Source organism: Lolium rigidum, chromosome 4 (assembly GCF_022539505.1).
Source record: "Lolium rigidum isolate FL_2022 chromosome 4, APGP_CSIRO_Lrig_0.1, whole genome shotgun sequence".
NCBI classification, from domain to species: Eukaryota; Viridiplantae; Streptophyta; class Magnoliopsida; order Poales; family Poaceae; genus Lolium; species Lolium rigidum.
The window spans coordinates 237,743,921-237,765,340 of NC_061511.1; the positions used below are offsets into that span (position 1 = coordinate 237,743,921).

Genomic DNA, 21,420 nt, shown 5'->3' on the forward strand with positions numbered 1-21,420 from the left:
TGGCTGGCGTTAGCTATATTAAAGAATAAATAAGATAGCTTCTCGAGGTTCTTGTTTTGATGTTCCAGTGGAGCATCACTCAGTTTATTTCATACATTCTGAACTCCACGTTTTCACAATATCTAGTCAAATATACACTACTCAATTCCAGTGCTGATTGCACAATGTTCATACATGGAAGAGAGGAGTTCCATCACTTGCTCTGAATAGAGACATGCTTCTGCTGAAGTTACTTGCATTGTCTTCTGAAACCGAACAACCCATTGGCATAGGGGAGAGTGTTGACCAAGTTTAAGGTTTATAAACTAAGGTGTCAGGCCGGACCTGCCAATATCCCGCTTCTAATTTATTTTGAAAATTACAGTTCAATTTTTGCGTTCTAGCTTGTTTACATATTTAAGGACATGGTTCTATGAACACCATAAATGTGCTACATATATCCTTGGGTATGTTAGTAAGGGTCCCTGAATATGTAAACAAGCTAGAACTCTGAAGAGGCCCTGTGAATTTCTGGACCGAATTAGGCTGAAGCTGTGGCACCGACTGTTGTGGTGACGACTGCAGTTGAAGATTTTGTTTTCATGAGAAACGTTGCTCTCCGAAGAGGGTGAAATCGCCAATGATGTTGCAACATCGACCACAGATGTTGCATGATGCAAGCCTGCCTGTTTGTGGCGAGGCCAGCGGCAGGTGGTTCTTTGTCTGAACTGAGATGCTAAAACAGACTGTATCATGTTGTACGTGTTAGAGTATGTAATAGGTACGTGTACGGTGTACGGAGTAGTACTCCGACCGGACATGTACAAACCATGTACGTGTCACATAGGGGGCTTTTCCCTATCTATATAACATGCAACTAATGGTTCAAAAGGGTACGCGTCGTTTCACAAACTTCCACATGGTATCAGAGCAGGTCTCTTCCCGACTCAAGCCGCCGAACCAAAACCCTAAACCTCGACGCCGCCGCCGCCCTCTACCGCCGCCGCTCCCTGTCGCCGCCTCGCAAGCTCAAGATCAAGTTCACGACCAACAACCAAAACCTTCTCCCGCCGCCTCAAGATCTCCTCATCGCCGCCGCATAGATCAAAACAAACAAGCCAACACCACGATCAAGCCTCCTCTGCCGCCGCACACCCTTGTGCCGCCGCCGAGATCAAGACCCACGCCACCGCCGCTTCCTAGCTGCCGCCGCGTCCAAAACCTCCATGTCATCATCAACATCCGCATCGATCACCACCCTTGCTTCCGCGCTCGGATCAGCCCCATCTCAACTCCTCACGCGCGACAACGCCCTCATCTGGAAGGCCCTGGTGATCCCCGCTCTTCGCAGTGCTCATGTCCTGGACCTCGTCGAGGGTTCGAAGAAGCCGCCAGAGAAACTCATAGAGACAGAAGACGTCAACAAAAAGAAAGTTACAATCCCAAACCCGGAGTATGCTGCATGGATCTCTCGCGATCAGCGCTGTGGTGGATCCTCAATGCTCTGTCCCCCGATGTGCTTGTTCACGTCGTTGGTCTGGAGACATCCGCTGAGGCATGGGCCGCCATCAACGATCACGTCTCCTCTTCGTCCAAGTCTCGGGTTCAACAACTTCGTTCAACCCTCAACGATCTTTCTGCCGATAAATATTTTTCCAAGATGAAGTGCCTTGCATCTGAACTTGCTGCTGTTGGAAAACCGCTCGATGATGGTGATCTTGTCTGGTATATTCTTTGCGGTCTTGGTAGTCACTACAACAATTTACGCACTGTTGTTAATGAAAGTTCAGAGATGGTAAACCTAGAGGGGGTGAATAGGTTTCTACAAATTTTAATTCTTTCTTTGCAATGTTAGGCTTTGCGGAATATAAAGATGAGCCTAATGCAAACAAGGTGAAGCACCCTATATGATGATACAAGTAACTCGAGCACGAAGGCTCTCACAGGAAGTTATATCACAAGTAAAGAGTTCGGTTAGGGATAACCGATAGCACGCGGAGACGAAGGTTTATTCCCGTGTTCCCTTCCTTTGCAAGAAGGTACGTCACGTTTGGAGAGGTGGGGGCCCACGAAGGATTCCCCAGCGCCACGAAGGCTCACCTTCTTCTCCGGAGCCTATCCCACGAAGGAATAGCTCACTCACTTGTGGTAGAGTTTGAGGTAGCCTCCAAACCTTCACAATCTTGTTAGGAGCAAATCCACAGCCCGGATGCTTCCGAACCTCTTTTGCCCACCTAGAGTTTCCAAGAAACCCTAGAGAGCAAGTATCTTGATGAATACAAGGGGGAACAAGATTTGGCTCGGTGGAACTATAGATCAAGACATCCTCTAGCTTTTCCCCGGAGGGATTTGAGTTTGGGTGGAGGAGGAGGGAGATCTGAAGGTTTTGGAGCTCAACAATGGAGTATGAGAGAGAGAGAGAGAGAGAAATGTCTTGAGCTTTTTGCAGTGGTCTCCTTACCCCTTCAAGGAAGAAGAAGAATGGGCTTATATAATCTTCCCGAGAAAAGAGCCGTTTGAGACATCAGAGTTGAAGCACCCGGCAGCTGACCCGGCAGTACCGGGCCACATACCGGCCTACCCGGCAGCAGCACCCGGTGGGCCGGGCTGCCTGCCGAGCTGCCCGGCAGCAGCACTCAGCCTGCCGGGCTGTGTGTCGACTTCTCCTGGAGCTTCAGTTCTTCTTCTCTTCTCGGAACACTTCTTCCTCTCAGCATTTTTGGTGTGAAGATTATGTGCTAGGATGTGTATATGTGGCTTTGGCAACATCCTCTTTAGAGAAAAGAGTCAAAACACTGTCACTAGTTGAGAACATCAATTGGGGGATCTCTCATCACCTCGCATCCCCGTATGGCGACTGAAAACCTTTCTCACCACCTTGCAACCTCGTATGTGGACTAAAACCTCTGTATACACTTATAGAAACTATTAGTCCACACGATAACTCCGGTGCTATTGTTAACCAAAATAATGGTTAAGGGTAAAATACCCTTACAATCTCCCCCTTTTTGGTTAACGATGACAAACCGAGCTAGATTCATAAAAAGATATTATGATAAATTTAAACAAAAGTTTCCATAGAAGATATTAGGTAAGCTCCCCCATAATGTATGCACTTGCAAGGTTTGCGTTTGAATGCAAACTGCAAAAATATAGTATATGAGAAGCTCCCCCAATATCTTTAGGAACAAGCATGGCATGGACAAGATAAAACTAGGATATCTACGTCATAGAGATATAGCATAGCATAGATAGCATAGATAGATATCCAAGATACATAGCATAATACATACTTGTCCATCACACAAATTTAAAGCATATTGTTCCAACTGAAAGTAGCAAATAGTAGCACAAGCCAATAAGAATCAAATGAAATAGCAAGGCTTGTGCATACGGAGAACCCCGGCAAGGAACCCGTAAACCTAAGACTCTACTCCTTTCTCCCCCTTTGGCATCGGAACACCAAAAAGGGATATGGAGTGAGATGGTTACTATCGCATCCCAAGGAAATAACAGCTGCGTCTGCGACCAAGGCGATGGATAGGACTCCTCGGAAGTTTCTTCCTCTTCTTCAATGTCACCACCACTATATCCGACAAACATGGCATCATCAAGAGGTGGCATACGATAGTTGAAGTGAGCAATAGGGGCCATCTCAGGGGGATTCTCTGGCAACTCGATCCCACGAGCACAGAAGTCCTCTATAATGAGATCACGGTTCCTTTGAGCCAACCGAAGAGCCTTGGAGTTCACATCATAGGAATGCTTGCACATAGAAAAGAGACTCTTGAAGAACTTGGCAGCCCCCTTCTTGGGCTTCACAGAGCTGGAGCTAGAGGCCATCAAGGGGTCATGACGGTGCTTGAGGACATGCTCCGAGGAAGCTGTAGCTTGACACATAGATGGAACCTCAGGAGTGTCATGGCGAAGAGGCAAATCAAGAAGTGCATGCCGCTCACGACGCCCTACCAACGTAGTGGCAGGAACGACCAGACCAAGAAAACACTGGACATAGGCAGAATAGTTGGGAGACATCCTTTTCTCCACTGCCCTCTTCAGCTCATGATAGATATAGTCTGGCACATCAATCTTCTGTTGGTTATTTGGGTCAGTGTAGAACATGAGATTCTTGGCATACCGACGGCAAGCCTGAAAGTCACCCGCCTTGCTGACAATAGTGCAACGGTAAATCTTGGCCATGGTGTTGTAGAAGTAGTACATAGCGGTGATCTGAGGAATCGGAGGAACTGGAGCGACCGAGGGGTAGCAGAAGGCAATAGAGGCATCGTGCATAGACCCTTCACTATGAATGTGGAAGCCACCGCGTAGATCTCCTGTGTATCCAAGGCAGTCTGAAACTTGTCATAGGTAATAGTGAATTTCTCTCTACCCGACATCCAAGTAATGTGCCTCTGAGGTGTGGGGTGAAAGTAGGTTGTGCAGAAGAACTGGCTGACAAGCTCTGGCTGGCAGATAATCTTGCTCAATGGTGACAAGCTTCCACAGGTTCATCTTCTTCAAGGCCATGTCAACATACTTGAAGTAATCATGCTTATGCATATCATGAAATGCAATAGTAAGGCGTCTGGGCTTCATAGAAGATTCTGGCACAGTTGGCTCATAAAACTGTTCCCACATGGCAGATTGAGCTTTTGTCCAGAAGCGTGTGTCTTCTGTGAACGGTTGATCATCAGTCGTATATGGATTATCCTGTCGCGGGTTGGTCCAAATGGACAGCTCACATGTCTTTAGATTAGCATTGGGAACATAGTTGAGATCATGACCCTCAGCTTCTTGAGAAAACTCATCATACTCATCATCTTCCCCGGAACCAGGTCTTGGAGTTGGGGGTTTCTTTCTTTTGGCCTTGTTCTTGATACGGCCAGTACCTTGACTGCCACCAGTCTCAACCATGTGGCCTTTGCCTCGATGGGATGCCGGAGGAACAAAGTCCGAGTCATTCGCCTCATCACCTGTGAGAAAGAGAGCATAGAGGAGCAGCAAGGATAAGTGTACATTCCCGAGAAACGAAGGCCAAAACGAAGAAAATTTTGCAAAAGTGAACTTTTTGGAGGCAATAGAGACAACTCGGCAGGTGGCCCGGCAGGCCGAACCAGAGACCGGGTTACCCGGCAGCAGCACCCGGCAGGCCGGGCGAGGTGTCGAGTAACTCGGCAGGTAGTCCGGTCCACTGGGTCACATACCAAAAATTTGCGAGTAAAATTCCCAGATTGTCTTTCCTCTTGTTTGCTCCAAAAATTGCTCAAAAACTTTTGCAAAACAAACTTATGATGAAGTGAGAGTCATGATTAGTAGTGGTTGACTCGCCAATGGCACAAGATCTAACCCTAAATCCTCAAGTTCATATGTTGGGTAACAAATAAGAAGAACCCTAAATCCTCAAGTTCATATGTTGGGTCGTAGGAGGCCAGTTCGCGTTCGTACCTTCGCCGGAAGAACGCGATCCACGACTCGTGGTTGTCGGGGAAGAAACGCGGATCCGCGCGCTGCTCGTCACTGAGAGTGACGAGCACCTCGCTGATCGCCCGTTCGAGTGCGGCACCGCCCGTTGGCGGCGGCGGGATCGGCACGCCGCCTGCGCTCAGCCTCCATGCCCCCGGTGCGCGGAAGTCCGGTGGCGCCGGGTAGCCCGCCGCGTAGAGGAGCCGTCCCTCCCATTGGTGGAGAGAGCGGCGGCCGAAGCCGTTGTTGGCCGCACCGTCGTTCGCCATTGCACGTTCGAGTTCGGGGAGATTTGGTGGAAGGCGAGTGAGGTGAATGCCGGGCAGACGCGGTAGTTCGGCGATAAATAGAGGTAGGCGCGCGTGATACCGAGGAGACGGCATTAACTCGCCGCGTGGAAGCTACGCGGCCGGCGAATGCTGACCGGCGGCAGGCTTTTACAGCGCGCGGAAGACGATGCGATGAGGACGACGATCAGTGTTTCTCACCGACAAATTGGGGCCACCAGACGCGCGGGAAGTTTCCTCGCCGTTTCGCGCGCTTTTGTTTCGTCCGGAGTCCCCGAGAGCTCCCCGGGGGGCCGGGGATGGCATGGGATCGCCGGATGAATTTAGGCCCAAATCCGGACGAAAACGAGGAACCGGGGGCGCGACTGGGCCGAATTACGCCGTCCGGATGGAAAAAAAGGTCGTTCGGGGGCCTCGTCGGGGAGACGAGTGGAGATGCTCTAACATCACACATCTCAAAGCAATATGAGCCTACAGCATAATTAATGACACATTGCATGAAACCACATCTAAGTTACTACCTACTATGAAGATAGTAACTTAGACTAGTAACATGACATATGTTACTAGACTAAGTTACTACCCACTATGAACAGCCTTATTATCTTCTTAAGCACTCCCGCACCCCAGCCTAACCCTCCCGCACCCCAGCCCTAGCCCCCGCCGCCGCCGGTAGCGCCGCCGGGGCAAAGACCCACGGGGCGTGGCGGCGGCGGGGGCCCTTCCTCGTCGACGTGTGGTGGACGGCGGCCGGATCTTCCCTCCTCGGCGCATGGCGGACCGACAGGCGGATGGGATGGGCGGCGGCGGCCTGCGCTGCGCCCCTTCTCCTGTCGGCTCTCCCCTGGTGGACCGGCCGGCGCGGTTGGGAAGGGCGGCGGCGGCCTCGGCTGCGGTCTCCCTCCTCCCGTCGGCTCTCCGCAGCACTCCGGCAGGGGCTGGTGGTGGGCGGCGGCCAGGCCCATGGCCTGCGCCAATCCCCCCCCCCCCGCCTCTCGTCGGTGAGTGGAGGCGATATCGGGCTTCACCCGCGACACGAGGTCGCCCGCGGCAGCAGCCTTGGGTACGACGGTGGAGGTGGCCATCTTCTTCGCCGGAGAGGGTCGGCCTGCGGTTGATGGTGGTGGATCTATCGATCTATCACCGCATTCCGGCGGCGAGATGGAGATGCATGGAAGCCGGCGACGGTGTCGCCGGTGGAGGGTTGGAGTGGCTAGCCCGGGATGGTCGCCGACGTGGGGGTCCGATCTGAATAAAGGCGGTGGTCCTAGGGTCTCTCTTGCGTGAAGAGGAAGACCTACCGGAGGCCTGGACTCGTGATCTGGCCTGAGTGTTGAGTTCCGGAAGGCTCCGCCGGCGAATGTAACAGTGCTTTTTGCCTGGAGTTTGCTGGATCGGTGGTATTCGGTCGTGCGCACTCATGCTTTTATTCCGACCGATTGGTTCTGGAGGGAGCGACGCGAAGCTCTTTTTCTGTGTTGACATCAAGTGACTATGGATCCATGATGAAAGTCGGAAGAAGAGAAGTTCATGAAGGCCGGAGGGGAGGACTAGCTAAGGGAGGTTCAAATCTCCGTGCTGTTGAGGGATTTGCTTGGTGTTCCGGGCTTCACAACAGTGGTATGAAAGTGGGGGCGACAACACAGGTGAAGTTCAGAGTCCTACATTTCAGGGTGAAAACCCAAGGTCTGACCTTAACTGGTTGTGCCTGGCAATGACCTTGTTGGAGGCATTGTTTTGAGAGCGGGGACTATCTTCAGGGTGAAAACCTAAGATCGTTGATCGAGTGACGACGGTGTTAGAGCACTGTTCCCTTCTTGGAGGCGTCGTTTTTGAAGAGTCTGTATTTCAGGTGTTGTCTTGGTGGTGGATGTATTGCTGTTGTTAGGCCCGAAATACTGTAGCGGGACTTTTGTTTCTTAGTTTTCTTTTCCTTTTTTTTAGCTGTGTGCATCCTTAGTGCCATTAGGGTGGTGCGTTGTTGCAGAGGCTGGGTGTAATTGGTATCTTTTTGATATTAATATATTCCCTTTATCGAAAAAATGAACAGCCTTATGTGTTTATTAGCAGAAATTTAAAAAATCGTAAGTCCAAGGATTCAGTGAAATCCTAACTTTTCGTGCTGATTCCAACGGCTAGTCATTCACACGCCCTAATGGGAGCTCGTTTGCAACATCTCCTCGCCTTCCCAAAATGCATTCGACGAGTGAAATAATATAGCCAAAAGTTGGTGTTGGGACTCCTAGCTGGTACGCAAGTGCATAAATTTTGGAGGGGAAGCTATCGGGGCCCTCATTTTGGCAGGAAAAGCCCCCAAAACCCTCGCGTCGCTGTAGGCTGTGACCTATAAATCGAACGCTATTAAGCCTCAAGATTCCGAACGAAAAAATCCGAACACTTGTTGGTCGATTCAAACTCGCGGGTCAGTTTCCGAGGGTCCGAAGTATGACTAATGCTAATAAATTCCTGCGACGTGTTATATTGCGAAAATCCTGAAAAGCGCTAGTCCGGGGATCACGCAAAATCCTAACGTTTTGCACTGATTCCAACGTCTTGTCACACGCCCAAATCGCACCTTTTAAGCAAAATATACGGCCTCGCTAAAAACGCAAGTGACACATGAAATGTTAGACCACAAAATATAGCGTGAAGCCCAACGAGTACGCATGTGCCAAATTTTGGGAGGGAAGCCAGCGTATAGCCCCACCAGCATGCCCCCGCATCACCGTCGCAGCGCGTGGAATTCCGTGCATGTGTTAGTAGCGCTCCAGCGACTCGAATAAGGCGCACAAAATCATGCCGGGTAGCCACCTTAGCGCATCAGCACACGACGCGCGCCGTGAGGAAGGCGCCTGAAATGATAGGTACTCGCCTTCCCCATGCACTAAATAAGGTCCCCAAGGAGCCAGCACTGTGGCGAGGCGCGTGCTGTCATGCCGCCAATTCGTGAAGTTGGTAACGTCGGTGGCAACGTGAGAAAATATGAAATCATAGGTGATGCATAGAATGATTGCGTGTGGAACGACGTGATGCAACATACTCGTGAGGATCTAAATAGGCTTGAAAACCAGGAGAGAGAAATTCAGCCACTTTTCTGCAGTTTTGAACTTGCGGATCAATTTCGAAGGTCGAGATAACTTATTTTGGGCCCGGAAGGTTTTCCATATAAGCGAGAAGATCCAGATCTAGGGTCCCCCCGGAGCAGTATGAGTGGGTAGACATGGGCTACAATGGCGATATCTTCAACAAGGTAACGATGCGTGAACGCTGCGATCGCCCGACTTCACCAACCAGTTGACCACCTCTGGCGGAGGAGGTTTCCACCACCACTATGCTCAAGGCAGTTACCCCTGGAGTCTTCGCATCACAAGAATAGCCCAGGATTTCCTTCGCGAACCGCTGTCCGGGACGCCACGGAGCAGAGCCATGCACCAGGGGCGTGAACCTGCACGTGTAATTGGAGGAGACGGGCATGTAATAGGGGCCAACTCGCTCTTCGGTTCTTGTATCAAGGCGGCCAAACCGACATCGCCGCTATCTCTAGGTCGCGCAAGCGGTTATTGGCGGCAACAGCGACCCTTCCCGTCGGTATCGGCGTCGGCTTGAGGTTACATGGCATACGTATCAGGAGGGGTTTCCCACCGTGTGGCGAACGTCCTACGCGGAGGTCGATCCTCGAAGATCTCGCGCTGGGCGCCCCATGCGCCTGCCGACCCTCTAATATCTCGCGCGCATATCCCTGACGGTTTAGACTGCCTAAGAGCAATTCCAATATTATAGCCAGCTGATGGCTATAAGCAATATGCCACCTCATTTATAGGCAACCTATAGCTAGCATGTACAATAGTTGGCTCTAAAAATGCACTACTTTATCAACACATGGCCCACTATTTAGTCCCACAAAGTGCCTAGGAGCACGTGCTAGAGCTGGCTGTTGCATTAGAGCCCACTCACCTTCTCTCTCTTCTTCTCTATCCTCCAACTAAGCACATATATTATATTTAAATCCTTATAGTCTGCTGACTAAGCCTTATTATACTTGCTCTAAGACTATCCACAATGGGAGTATCATAGGTAGTATCATGCATCTCATGCATGCAAAAAATCTGATATGGCATTGCAATTAAAGACGAGAGAGAGGATTGTAGTATCTTAGGTAGATACAGTATCATAGCACGTAGTAGCAGAAATTTAATGTCAAATACATCTTGTACATAGATCTGCATTCAAATTCTACAAGTCAATTAATATAAGAAGATTATGATACTAGCACATGATACCATGCATCATGAACATAGTAACATGTAGTAGTATCATACGCATGATACTTTTATATGATTCCGAGAAACCGCTGACGTTTAGCTGGTTCCGAGAAACTGTTCGAAACCACCTAAACCGGGGATGTCCAGGGTTATACGCTAGTTTCATTGAAAGAGGCCTCGTAGCGGTCTCAAACCACCTAAACCGGGGATGCCACGTTCTTGTGCACTTCATGGCCGCGCAGCTCGCCACCGCCAAGCTCGCCCTGCATGAACGTTCTTGTGCACTTCATGGCCACGCAGCTCGCCGCCGGCTAGCTCGCCACCACCAAGCTCGCCCTGCGTGAACGTTCTTGTGCACTTCATGGCCGCGCAGCTCGCCACCTACCTGCACTCGCGCCAAGCTCGCCTATGCAGCAAAAGCATCGGTGGCGCTGTGGCGGACTACTGCAACACAGCAACCACATGGCCGGTGAGCCTGGGATTGTTGGACGAGCGGTGGAGGGTGGGGCGAGGGGAAGGGCCATCGGAGGCGTCCAGGCGTTGTTGCGAGGGTTCGGGTCGGGTTTATAAATGCTACCATGCATTCCACTAGCATCGCCACTTTGTGCACTGTATCAAGTGGACGTATACATACTAGCAGTACTACGTGACAATTTCACCTTTGTTTTTGTCTCACCGATTGAAGCATGCAAGTGGAGCCCATGGAATGGAGAGTCAAAACTGGCTGCAAATATCCCGCGTGTAAACATCAGTATTTGTTAACTGGGTGCAAAAATCTTGCTAGCTAGCTAGCAGTAGTTCCGTCGGCTGGCGGGACATGTCTATTAATTCCAAACTGCCAGTATTGTTGGACCGGGTTCTTAAAAATCAAAGCAAGCAGAAGGAGGATTCCAACGACAGTGTTGTCGATAGCATCTGATCAGTTTCATCGAAAGAGGCCTCTTAGCGGTCTCAAACTAGCCTCCCACGAGGCGGACCGGAAAACCGTGCCAAACTATGGCCTCATACTAGGCAAACCGGGCTAAATTGGCCTAATTCACGCCTATTCGGGCTGAACCGAAAAAACCAACGGGATCTGCTAAGACACGACGAAATTGGGGCGAAAATGAGGCCTTTTCTACCTAAATCTGGGTAGTTTTCTGGTTTTTTCTTAAATGTGCCTACTTCTTGCCCAAGGAGTGCCCATGCCTGCCTCATTTGCCTTGCCCCCCATGGGCCTCGGTCTGCATTTTGCTGGGCTGGATGCATGCAGGCTGAAAACAGTGATGTACTGATGACGGGCATTACTCAAGCCTCATAGCGAATTGTGGTGCGAATCCTGTGTGCCATTACTTAGAAAACAGTGATGTACTGATGACGGTACCCGACCTGCATGCTATAAAAAGAAAAACAGTTCTCGCCATCACATGTTAGTAGTTACTGTCGTCATGCTTAATATTCTGGAATTAATCATGGAAATTGTACCTAATTATCCAACAAACCGCTTGATACGTCTCCGACGTATCGATAATTTCTTATGTTCTATGCCATATTATTGATGATACCTACATGTTTTATGCACACTTTATGTCATATTTGTGCATTTTCTGGAACTAACCTATTAACAAGATGCCGAAGTGCCAGTTCCTGTTTTCTGCTGTTTTTGTTTTCAGAAATCCTAGTAACGAAATATTCTCGGAATTGGACGAAACAAAGACCCAGGGGCCTATTTCGCCACGAACGTTCCAGAAGACCGAAGAGCATACGAAGTGGGGCCACGAGGTGGCCAAACCACATGGCGGCGCGGCCAAGGGGGCCCGCGCCGCCCTGTGGTGTGGGCCCCTCGTCGGGCCCCGACTCCGCCCTTCCGCCTACTTAAAGCCTCCGTCGCGAAACCCCTGATGCGAAGAACCACGATACGGAAAACCTTCCAGAGCCGCCGCCATCGCGAAGCCAAGATCTGGGGGACAGGAGTCTCTGTTCCGACATCCTCGCCGCCCACAAGGGCTCCGGCCGCCGCCTCTGCCTCCCCGGTAACCACATCCAGTGCCGAGCCGACGCGCTGGACGCCTGGCTCCGGTCCCCCGCCCTCAACAACCTCCAGGAGCTCGAGTTCTACTTCTACGGCAAAAGATACTGCGCTCCGGATCTAGTATTGCTGCTACCGCCGCCGGCGTCCATCTTCCGGTGCTCGTCCACTCTCCGGGTTGCAATTATCAGCAACTGCTATCTCACGGACGACGCCGTCGAAACGCTTCGCTTCAAACAGCTCAGGAGGCTCGCGCTCGTACATGTTAAGATCTCGGAGGTCTCACTGCACAAGATTATCTCTGCGGGCTGTCCTGGCCTGGAGTGCTTGCTGCTTAGTACCATTTCGGGCGTTCGCTGTCACCGGATCAACTCCCCTACCCTTAGAAGCATTGGCATTTGTTCTAGCTCAGATGAACTCATCATCGAGGATGCCCCGTCGCTTGAAAGACTGCTCTATCCTGAAATGAATAAGCGGATGAAAACTACGGTTATCTCCGCGCCTAAACTTGAGACTCTGGGCTGCATTCCTGAAAAATATAGAGATTCCAGAATCGTGTTTGGCTCCACAGTTATCCAGGTAGCTATGTTTTTTTGTGTACTTATGCCTTTTCCACAAGTCTTTGCATTAGCTGCATTTTTGTTACATATGGACTGTACTTAGTCGTGCTTTAATATTGTGTTCCATGTTTCATGAAGGCGGGGTTGCGCATTGATAGCCTGACAATGGTGGTGCGCACTGTCAAGATCTTGGCCATCCATATGCCATTTTTTGATCAGGATATGGTTATTGACTTGATGAGATGCTTTCCGTGCTTGGAAAAGTTGTATGCCAAGGAGGTGATTCTTCATTGACAGTTCATAGAGTATTTAGTGTTCAGTGTTTTGAACTGCTCTTTTGATTTTCTTGATGTCCTAGAGTGTTTGATTTCCCTTGTCTATGCCTCTTTTCAGGCAAATCAGCCATGTGAACAAAATAGATGGAACCGTAAAAACTGGAACCTTCTCACATCTCTTGACTTACGTTTGAGGACAATAGTGCTGAGATGTTATTGCAAGACCTACTTCCAAGTTAACTTCGCCACATTCTTCATGCTGAACTCAAGAATGCTAGAGACAATGAGGCTCGAGGTCGCATCCTGCAATTACAACGAGCACTTCTTTGCAGAACAACATGAGATGCTCCAGATGGAGAAGAGGGCATCTAGAGGTGCTCGGCTTTGCTTTACAACTGGCTGTAACCATGAAGTTTCAGGTACCATGCATCTCGATGATTTGGATTCTACCGACCCCTTCGATTGTGGATGTTGAAGAATTGGTTTGGTGACTGTGGAGCGAGATACTCTTGCCTTTCATGTCTCCTGTTTCAGCGGAAGTTATCCATTAGTTGTCGTGTGTGTAGTGTTTCTAAGCATGTATTATCTCAGACTCTTCTGATGTTCAAAATAAGCTACTTGTGGTCCATGCACAAGCACAATGGCCGGTGTTGTGTATACTTGCACAAGAAACTTTTGCACAAGAAACTTCTTGTGGTTCTTTTTTGATGTTCTAGTGGAGCATCACTCAAGTTATTTCATACCTTATAAACTCAACGGTTTTTCACAATATCTAGTCATATATATGCTGCTTATTTCTGTGTTGATTGCAGAAAGTTTATACATGGAAGAGATTTCTTCTCTTGCTCTGAACAGAGACGTGCTTTTACCTAGGTTGCATAGCGGAAACCAATCAGCTGATTGGCATAGCGGAAAATTTTGATTTTAAGGTTTATATCAGCTGGTTTGCGGTTACTAACTGCCCCAGGAGACATGTTGTGTATTTATGCTGTTGACAGAACCATGTCCCTGAATCTGTAAACAAGAAACCTGAAGAAGTCCTGTGATTTCTGGACTGGGTCAGGCTGAATTTGTAGGACTGTTTGAGTTAACCACTGAAGCTCAAGATTATGTTTCTGTGAGAACCCCTGCTCAGCCTATTTGAAGAAGGTGATGTAAGTGTTGCACGATGCAGCGTGCCTGTTCTTTTCTTCCGATGAAAGGAGCATCACGCGCCCAACTCCATTTCCATGACCATGCACTATGTTACAGCAAAGCGAACTATAGTGGCTTTGGATTCAGTTCCATGCATAGCACAACATCGCATTGTAAGCTTTGACAGAAAAAACGGATGAACAATTTGGCTTAGTTCATATCGAAATAGTCTGTTCATCCGAGACATGCAACAAGTAAAATATCTTCTTTTATTTTTGTTGGGTGCCACATGCATGTGGTACTAGTCTTAATAGTTGTAAGGTTATGTTTGTTAATCGTGTGCAGAACTTTGCTGCGCACTTTTTAGCTCGATTGTCTGAGCTAATTGTAAGTCTGGGTGTCGTGGTGTGTCTCCAGAGTGTATTTGGAACACAATTTGTACCGACTCTATATTACTACTATTATTTAATTGTTTATGTTTATATTTTTACTGATATAGATAATTAAATTTTATCAAATCTTATACGCAACATATTTTGGACACGAGAGTAGTAGAAATTGAACAGCGAACTTTTGCCTGACACACTTTATTTTTCCGACCAGGTGTATATAGAAAGTTCTTTGGCTAGACGGCCCACACGACAAGCGTCAATCGAGCCCACCTAATTCTAGTCCCCCAAAAGACTCTGCCAGGATATACTAGTGCGCAGCGCAGGGCAAGCCTCACTCCGTCACTCCTCTTCCACTTTTCACTGCCCACAGCGCAGAGCGGCGGCGCTAGGGCTGGCAATGGAGATGGGTCGGACCTCGGGCGGTCCTAATGCCAAGCGTATGAACCTAGCTGCACCGGGGATCCACGAAGTGGCACCGCCGATGCCGGCAACGCCGACTCCAGAAGCGATAGATCTGGAAGCCATGGTCGAGGAGAAGAGCGCAGAACCGCCGCCCGGAGCGGAGAAAGATGAAGAACAGTTGCTGGACCACATCAGCCGCGTCTCCGACCACATCCTCGGTGAGATCATCTCCCTCCTCCCCCTCAAGGAAGGCGCCCGCACCCAGGTCCTCTCGTCCCGGTGGCGCCGTCTCTGGCGCCACGCCCCTCTCAATCTCGACTTCCGTGGCCTCCCCACCTCCGACAACATGCTGTCGTCGCGATGTGTCCTGGTGAGCGACATGCTCGCCGCCCACAAGGGCTCCGGCCGCCGCCTCTGCCTCCCCGGTAATCACATCCAGTGCCGAGCCGACGCGCTGGACGCCTGGCTCCGGTCCCCCGCCCTCAACAACCTCCAGGAGCTCGAGTTCTACTTCTACGGCAAAAGATACTGCGCTCCGGATCTAGTATTGCTGCTACCGCCGCCGGCGTCCATCTTCCGGTGCTCGTCCACTCTCCGGGTTGCAATTATCAGCAACTGCTATCTCACGGACGACGCCGTCGAACCGCTTCGCTTCAAACAGCTCAGGAGGCTCGCGCTCGTACATGTCAAGATCTCGGAGGTCTCACTGCACAAGATTATCTCTGTGGGCTGTCCTGGCCTGGAGTGCTTGCTGCTTAGTACCATTTCGGGCGTCCGCTGTCACCGGATCAACTCCCCTACCCTTAGAAGCATTGGCATTCGTTCTAGCTTTGCCGAACTTATCATCGAGGATGCCCCGTTGCTTCAAAGGCTGCTCTTTCCTGAAATGAATAAGTTCATGAAAACAACGGTTATCTCCGCGCCTAAACTTGAGATACTGGGCTGCATTCCTGAAAAATATAGAGAATCCAGAATCGTGTTTGGCTCCACAGTTATCCAGGTATCTATGTTTTTTTTTGTACTTATGCCTTTTTCCACAAGTCTTCGCATTAGCTGTATTTTTGTTACATATGGACTGTACTTACTCGTGCTTTAATATTGTGTTCCATGTTTCATGAAGGCGGGGTTGCGCATTGATAGCCTGACAATGGTGGTGCGCACTGTTAAGATCTTGGCCATCCATATGCCATTTTTTGATCAGGATATGGTTATTGACTTGATGAGATGCTTTCCGTGCTTGGAAAAGTTGTATGCGAAGGAGGTGATTCTTAATTGAAAGTTCATAGAGTATTTAGTGTTCAGTGTTTTGAACTGCTCTTTTCATTTACTTGATGTCCTAGAGTGTTTGATTTCCCTTGTCTATGCCTCTTTTCAGAGAAATCAGTCATGTGAACAAAATAGACGGAACTGTAAAAACTGGAACCTTCTCACATCTCTTGACTTCCGTTTGAGGACAATAGTGCTGAGATGTTATTGCAAGACCTACTTCCAAGTTAACTTCGCCACATTCTTCATGCTGAACTCAAGAATGCTAGAGACAATGAGGCTCGAGGTCGAATCCTGCAATTACAACGAGCACTTCTTTGCAGAACAACATGAGATGCTCCAGATGGAGAAGAGGGCATCTAGAGGTGCTCGGCTTTGCTTTACAACTGGCTGTCACCATGAAGTTTCAGGTACCATGCATCTCGATGATTTGGATTCTATCGACCCCTTCGATTGTGGATGTTGAAGAATTGGTTTGGCGACTGTGGAGCAAGATACTCTTGCCTTTCATGTCTCCTGTTTCGGCGGAAGTTGTCCATTAGTTGTCGTGTGTGTAGTGTTTCTAAGTATGTATTATCGCAGACTCTTCTGATGTTCAAAATAAGCTACTTGTGGTCCATGCACAAGCTGGTGTTGTGTATACTTGCACAAGAAACTTATTGTGGTTCTGTTTTGATGTTCCAGTGGAGCATCACTCAAGTTATTTCATACCTTATAAACTCAACGGTTTTTCACAATATCTAGTCATATATATGCTGCTTATTTCTGTGCTGATTGCAGAAAGTTTATACATGGAAGAGATTTCTTCTCTTGCTCTGAATAGAGACGTGCTTTTACCTAGGTTGCATAGCGGAAACCAATCAGCTGATTGGCATAGCGGAAAATTTTGATTTTAAGGTTTATATCAGCTGGTTTGCGGTTACTAACTGCCCCAGGAGACATGTTGTGTATTTATGCTGTTGACAGAACCATGTCCCTGAATCTGTAAACAAGAAACCTGAAGAGGTCCTGTGATTTCTGGACTGGGTTAGGCTGAAGTTGTAGGACTGTTTGAGTTAACCACCGAAGCTCAAGATTATGTTTCTGTGAGAACCCCTGCTCAGCCTATTTGAAGAAGGTGATGTAAGTGTTGCACGATGCAGCGTGCCTGTTCTTTTCTTCCGATGAAAGGAGCATCACGCCCCCAACTCCATTTCCATGAAATTTGGTAGGCACCGTCTTGGCTTCGGCCTTCGGTGTGTGGATGTTCCTGCACGCCAACTACTTCTGGTGACATTGTCTTGCGCCTTGCTACGGATTCCTTCTTGTTACCCCTTGGCGGTGTTGCTTTAGGCATCTGTATTGCCGGTGTTGAAGCACGTCGGAGTTGGCGGCTTCGACATCTCTGCACCGTCTACAAGGAGTCTGCAGGAGCCATCTCCGCCATGCAGATTGTGCCACACCGGATCTGGCTGTGCATCTATGCTGTTAATAGAACCATGTTCCTGAATCTGTAAACGACTGTTGTGTTAACAACTGAAGCTGATGATTCTGTTTTCGTGAGAACCGCTCCTCAGCCCTAGTTCAAGGTGTGAAACAAGAAGGACCTAAATTAACGAAAACAAACACATTTGATCTCCAAAATGGGTAGACGTTGAAGATGACTTGTATATTTTATTTGAATATATAGATATAGATATAGATATAATGCATTTATACACTTTAATATCTGACAAAATTGAGAAAGTTATTTTAGAAACAGAGGGAGGGGGAGTATATATTTTTGTTTGAAAATTTAGGGCCGCTTGTGCGCGAGGGCTGCTGCCGGCGGTGGCGGCCACGCCTGGCTGTCGACGACGGCGGGCAGGGATGGCGCGGCCCGTCAATTTTCCTTCGCGCGGGGGGTCCTTCTGGGTGGCGCAGGTGGAGTCATGGCGGCGGGGCGGTGGCGCTCGTCGTGTGCGGCAGCGAGGCACAAATGAGGCACATGCGGCGTTCGAGAAGGTGGGTCGGCGGTGGCGCGACCCTAACGGAGGCGCCTGCCCCGATCCATATGTGCGTGGGCCGATCTGGGGCGATCCTTAGGGCTCGATCTGGGCATGTAGGGGTTGGACCGCTCCTTCCGTTCGCCGGAAGTCGGCCGGCGGCGAGGGGGCTGCTGGTCCGACCGCATAAAGGTGGATGTCCTAGGGTTCCAATTCGCGCGAAGATGTTGATCCGATGGTTGCGTGTCTCCAACGATCTGGCTGGACTGTCGTGTTCCGGAAGGCTCCGTCGGCGAACTCCAAATGGATGACATGCCTGGATCGGGTGAAATTCGGAGGGAGGGGGAGTATATATTTTAATCTATATCTAGATATAGATATAATGCATTTATACACTTTAATATCTGACAAAATTGAGAAAGTTATTTTAGAAACAGAGGGAGGGGGAGTATATATTTTTGTTTGAAAATTTAGGGCCGCTTGTGCGCGAGGGCTGCTGCCGGCGGTGGCGGCCACGCCTGGCTGTCGACGACGGCGGGCAGGGATGGCGCGGCCCGTCAATTTTCCTTCGCGCGGGGGGTCCTTCTGGGTGGCGCAGGTGGAGTCATGGCGGCGGGGCGGTGGCGCTCGTCGTGTGCGGCAGCGAGGCACAAATGAGGCACATGCGGCGTTCGAGAAGGTGGGTCGGCGGTGGCGCGACCCTAACGGAGGCGCCTGCCCCGATCCATATGTGCGTGGGCCGATCTGGGGCGATCCTTAGGGCTCGATCTGGGCATGTAGGGGTTGGACCGCTCCTTCCGTTCGCCGGAAGTCGGCCGGCGGCGAGGGGGTGCTGGTCCGACCGCATAAAGGTGGATGTCCTAGGGTTCCAATTCGCGCGAAGATGTTGATCCGATGGTTGCGTGTCTCCAACGATCTGGCTGGACTGTCGTGTTCCGGAAGGCTCCGTCGGCGAACTCCAAATGGATGACATGCCTGGATCGGGTGAAATTCGGTCGCGCGCACCCATGTTTTTTCTCTAGCAGTTTTGTTTAAGAGGGAGCGCTTCGAAGCTCTGCTGGCCGTTAATATCATGGAGCATGTTTTTGTTCCATTATTCTGGCGGAGAATGACATGAAAGTCGAGATCTAGGGACTAGCTATGGTGGTTCGAGTCTGGGTGGTGATGACGAATTGGCTTGGTGATTCGTGACTTGAAGCAGGGTATGCAAGTGGGAGCGACTACGCAAGAGAAGTTCAAAGTCTTACCTCTCAGGATGAAAATGCAAGGTTTGGCCTTAATTGGTTGTGCCTGGCAATATCCTTGTTGAAGGCATTGTTTTGAGAGTGAGGATTTTTTTCGGGGTGAAAACCTAAGATCTATGATCGGACGACGACGGCGCTTGTGCATTGTTTCCCTCTTAAAAATGTCGCTTTTGGAGATGCTGAACTTCTGGTGCTGTCTTGGTGTTAGTGCCGTTGTTTCAAGGAATAGATTGATCTAGCAAAACTCTTTCTTTTTGTAATACTTCTTTCTTTTTCGGGCTATGTACATCCGTAGTGCCGCTAGGGTAATGTGTTATTGCAGAGGCTGGGTGTAATTGATATCTCCACGATGAAAACTTGACGTCGCTGAATTTCCGGCGACAGAGACGGAGTTTGATCTCGTCGATTTTGATCAGGTAGATGCGGCGGAAGAGCCTGCTCTTGATACCATGTTAAATTTAGGAAACAGGGTATAAATTGGATCTACTCGGATACTATGCCGAGCCTGTTCTGGTTGTATTTATAGTATGGTGCTATGGGTCACCTTGCCGTACAAGTATAGGACACAGATACAATGACAGATAAACTCTAACACAAACCAGAACAGCAAACCCTGAAGCTGCACAAGACAACGCTCCAATACTGTTAACACGAGGTATTCCTCATCCTCGCCACCGTGGTACGTCGAGAGGAGGAAGAAGCAACCGCGAGCAACCAGTGTGGCGTTGATGAAGCCATCTTCTTGATCTGCAGTGCACCAACTGAGGTCCCTCCTTCCCCTTGCCATGGAGCATCACCTCGTTGGACATGGAGATCCACAGAATGGAAGCACTGCACTTATTGAACATGCATGCCCCCGTCCACCACGCTCTGAGAAGCGAACTCCCACCGGAGGAGCTCGCCGGAGAATAGCTAGCTACATAGTACTACTGTACTAGTAGGAACTAGGAATGGAGCACTAGTACTACTCCACTTGATAGCTAAAGCTAATGAGCAAAACGGCAAGGAATCCAAACAAATAGCGAAGAAATATGCATGTTGCTAGTTAATAAGAAGTTGCGATCACATCGTTTGGTCCATTTTTGTTTTCAAGATGGAGACACCATGCATACATGTTTAAATTAAAATTATAGTAGTACCACCTCGTCACCTCTGTTCATAAAATGATGTCTCGATTTTGTTGAAATTTCAATGTATCTACGTACTACAACGGGTCTAAACATACCGAAATTTAGACAAAGTTGAGATTTTCTTTTATGTACGGAGGACGCACTGTATATATATACACGGCTAGATCTATCAAGAGCTGGACCACTACGCATCACAAGATTTGTCCAAAATTTCCAATTCTTTCTTTTTATTTTGCCGGAATTCACTAGTAGATGAAAATATATATCAACCTAAATCACAAAAGAGCGTTGAGAAAGTTGCATGTGCGCTGTGTCCGATCTCTCTCCTCACCATCATGGAAGGCGCCCGCACGCAAATCCTCGCGTCGCGGTGGCGCCACCTCTGGCGCGCCGCCCCTCTCAATCTCGATTTCTCTAGCCTCCCCGGCTCCAACAACATGTTGCCGTCGCGATGTGCCCTGGTCAGCGCCATCCTCGCCGCCCACCAGGGCTCCGGCCGCCGCCTCTGCCTCCCCGCGCGCCACCTCCAGGGCCGAGCCGATGCCGATGCCGTGGACGTGGACGCGTGGCTCCGGTCCCACGCCCTCCACAACCTCCAGGAGCTCGAGTTCTACTTCTGCTGCGCGAAGCATTGCGATCCGGAGCTGGTTATAGAGGCGCTGCGACCGCCGCCGGCGTCCATCTTCCGGTTCTCGTCCACTCTCCGCGCTGCAACCATCAGCAACTGCTACCTCGTGGACGGCACGGCCGAAACGCTTCGCTTTCCCCACCTCCGGAAGCTTGCTCTCATGTGCGTCAAAATCTCGGAGGTCTCGCTGCACAAGATCATCTCGGGTTGTCCTGGCCTGGAGTGCTTGCTGCTTAGTACTATTCCGAGCATCCGTTGTCACCGGATTAACTCTGCTACCCTTAGAACCATTGGCGTTCGTTCTAGCTCAGAGCAACTCATCATCGAGGATGCTTCGATGCTTGAATTTGAAAGGCTGCTGCTGCCATCGTCGTGAAACGAATAACCGGCGGATGAAAATTACGGTTATATAAGTCCGCGCGCGCG

General features: G+C 49.7%; 2 protein-coding genes across 2 annotated transcripts; both read left to right on the forward strand.

The window, feature by feature from the left end:
• Nucleotides 1-10,352: 10,352 nt before the first annotated feature.
• On the forward strand, nucleotides 10,353-13,309 carry LOC124648457. The gene is made up of 4 exons (XM_047188224.1): nucleotides 10,353-10,460; nucleotides 11,976-12,578; nucleotides 12,698-12,838; nucleotides 12,953-13,309. Exons 1-4 carry the CDS (start codon nucleotides 10,353-10,355, stop codon nucleotides 13,307-13,309), a joined length of 1,209 nt encoding a protein of 402 aa, XP_047044180.1.
• A 1,448-nt stretch (nucleotides 13,310-14,757) lies between these two features.
• LOC124648458 (putative F-box/FBD/LRR-repeat protein At2g05300) lies at nucleotides 14,758-16,762 on the forward strand. Its single transcript, XM_047188225.1, has 3 exons — nucleotides 14,758-15,762; nucleotides 15,883-16,023; nucleotides 16,138-16,762. The coding sequence occupies exons 1-3, from the start codon at nucleotides 14,758-14,760 to the stop codon at nucleotides 16,492-16,494; spliced, it is 1,503 nt and encodes a 500-aa protein (XP_047044181.1). The 3' UTR covers nucleotides 16,495-16,762.
• Nucleotides 16,763-21,420: the final 4,658 nt, after the last annotated feature.

Excerpts from the sequence above, each read along its gene's own strand:
- LOC124648457 (XM_047188224.1), top strand. The coding sequence starts at position 10,353 with ATGGCCGCGCAGCTCGCCACCTACCTGCACTCGCGCCAAGCTCGCCTA. Across the intron at positions 12,579-12,697 it reads TTGGCTCCACAGTTATCCAG|GCGGGGTTGCGCATTGATAG; the intron begins GTAGCTATGTTT and ends TGTTTCATGAAG. Across the intron at positions 12,839-12,952 it reads AAAAGTTGTATGCCAAGGAG|GCAAATCAGCCATGTGAACA; the intron begins GTGATTCTTCAT and ends GCCTCTTTTCAG.
- LOC124648458 (XM_047188225.1), top strand. The coding sequence starts at position 14,758 with ATGGAGATGGGTCGGACCTCGGGCGGTCCTAATGCCAAGCGTATGAAC. Across the intron at positions 15,763-15,882 it reads TTGGCTCCACAGTTATCCAG|GCGGGGTTGCGCATTGATAG; the intron begins GTATCTATGTTT and ends TGTTTCATGAAG. Across the intron at positions 16,024-16,137 it reads AAAAGTTGTATGCGAAGGAG|AGAAATCAGTCATGTGAACA; the intron begins GTGATTCTTAAT and ends GCCTCTTTTCAG.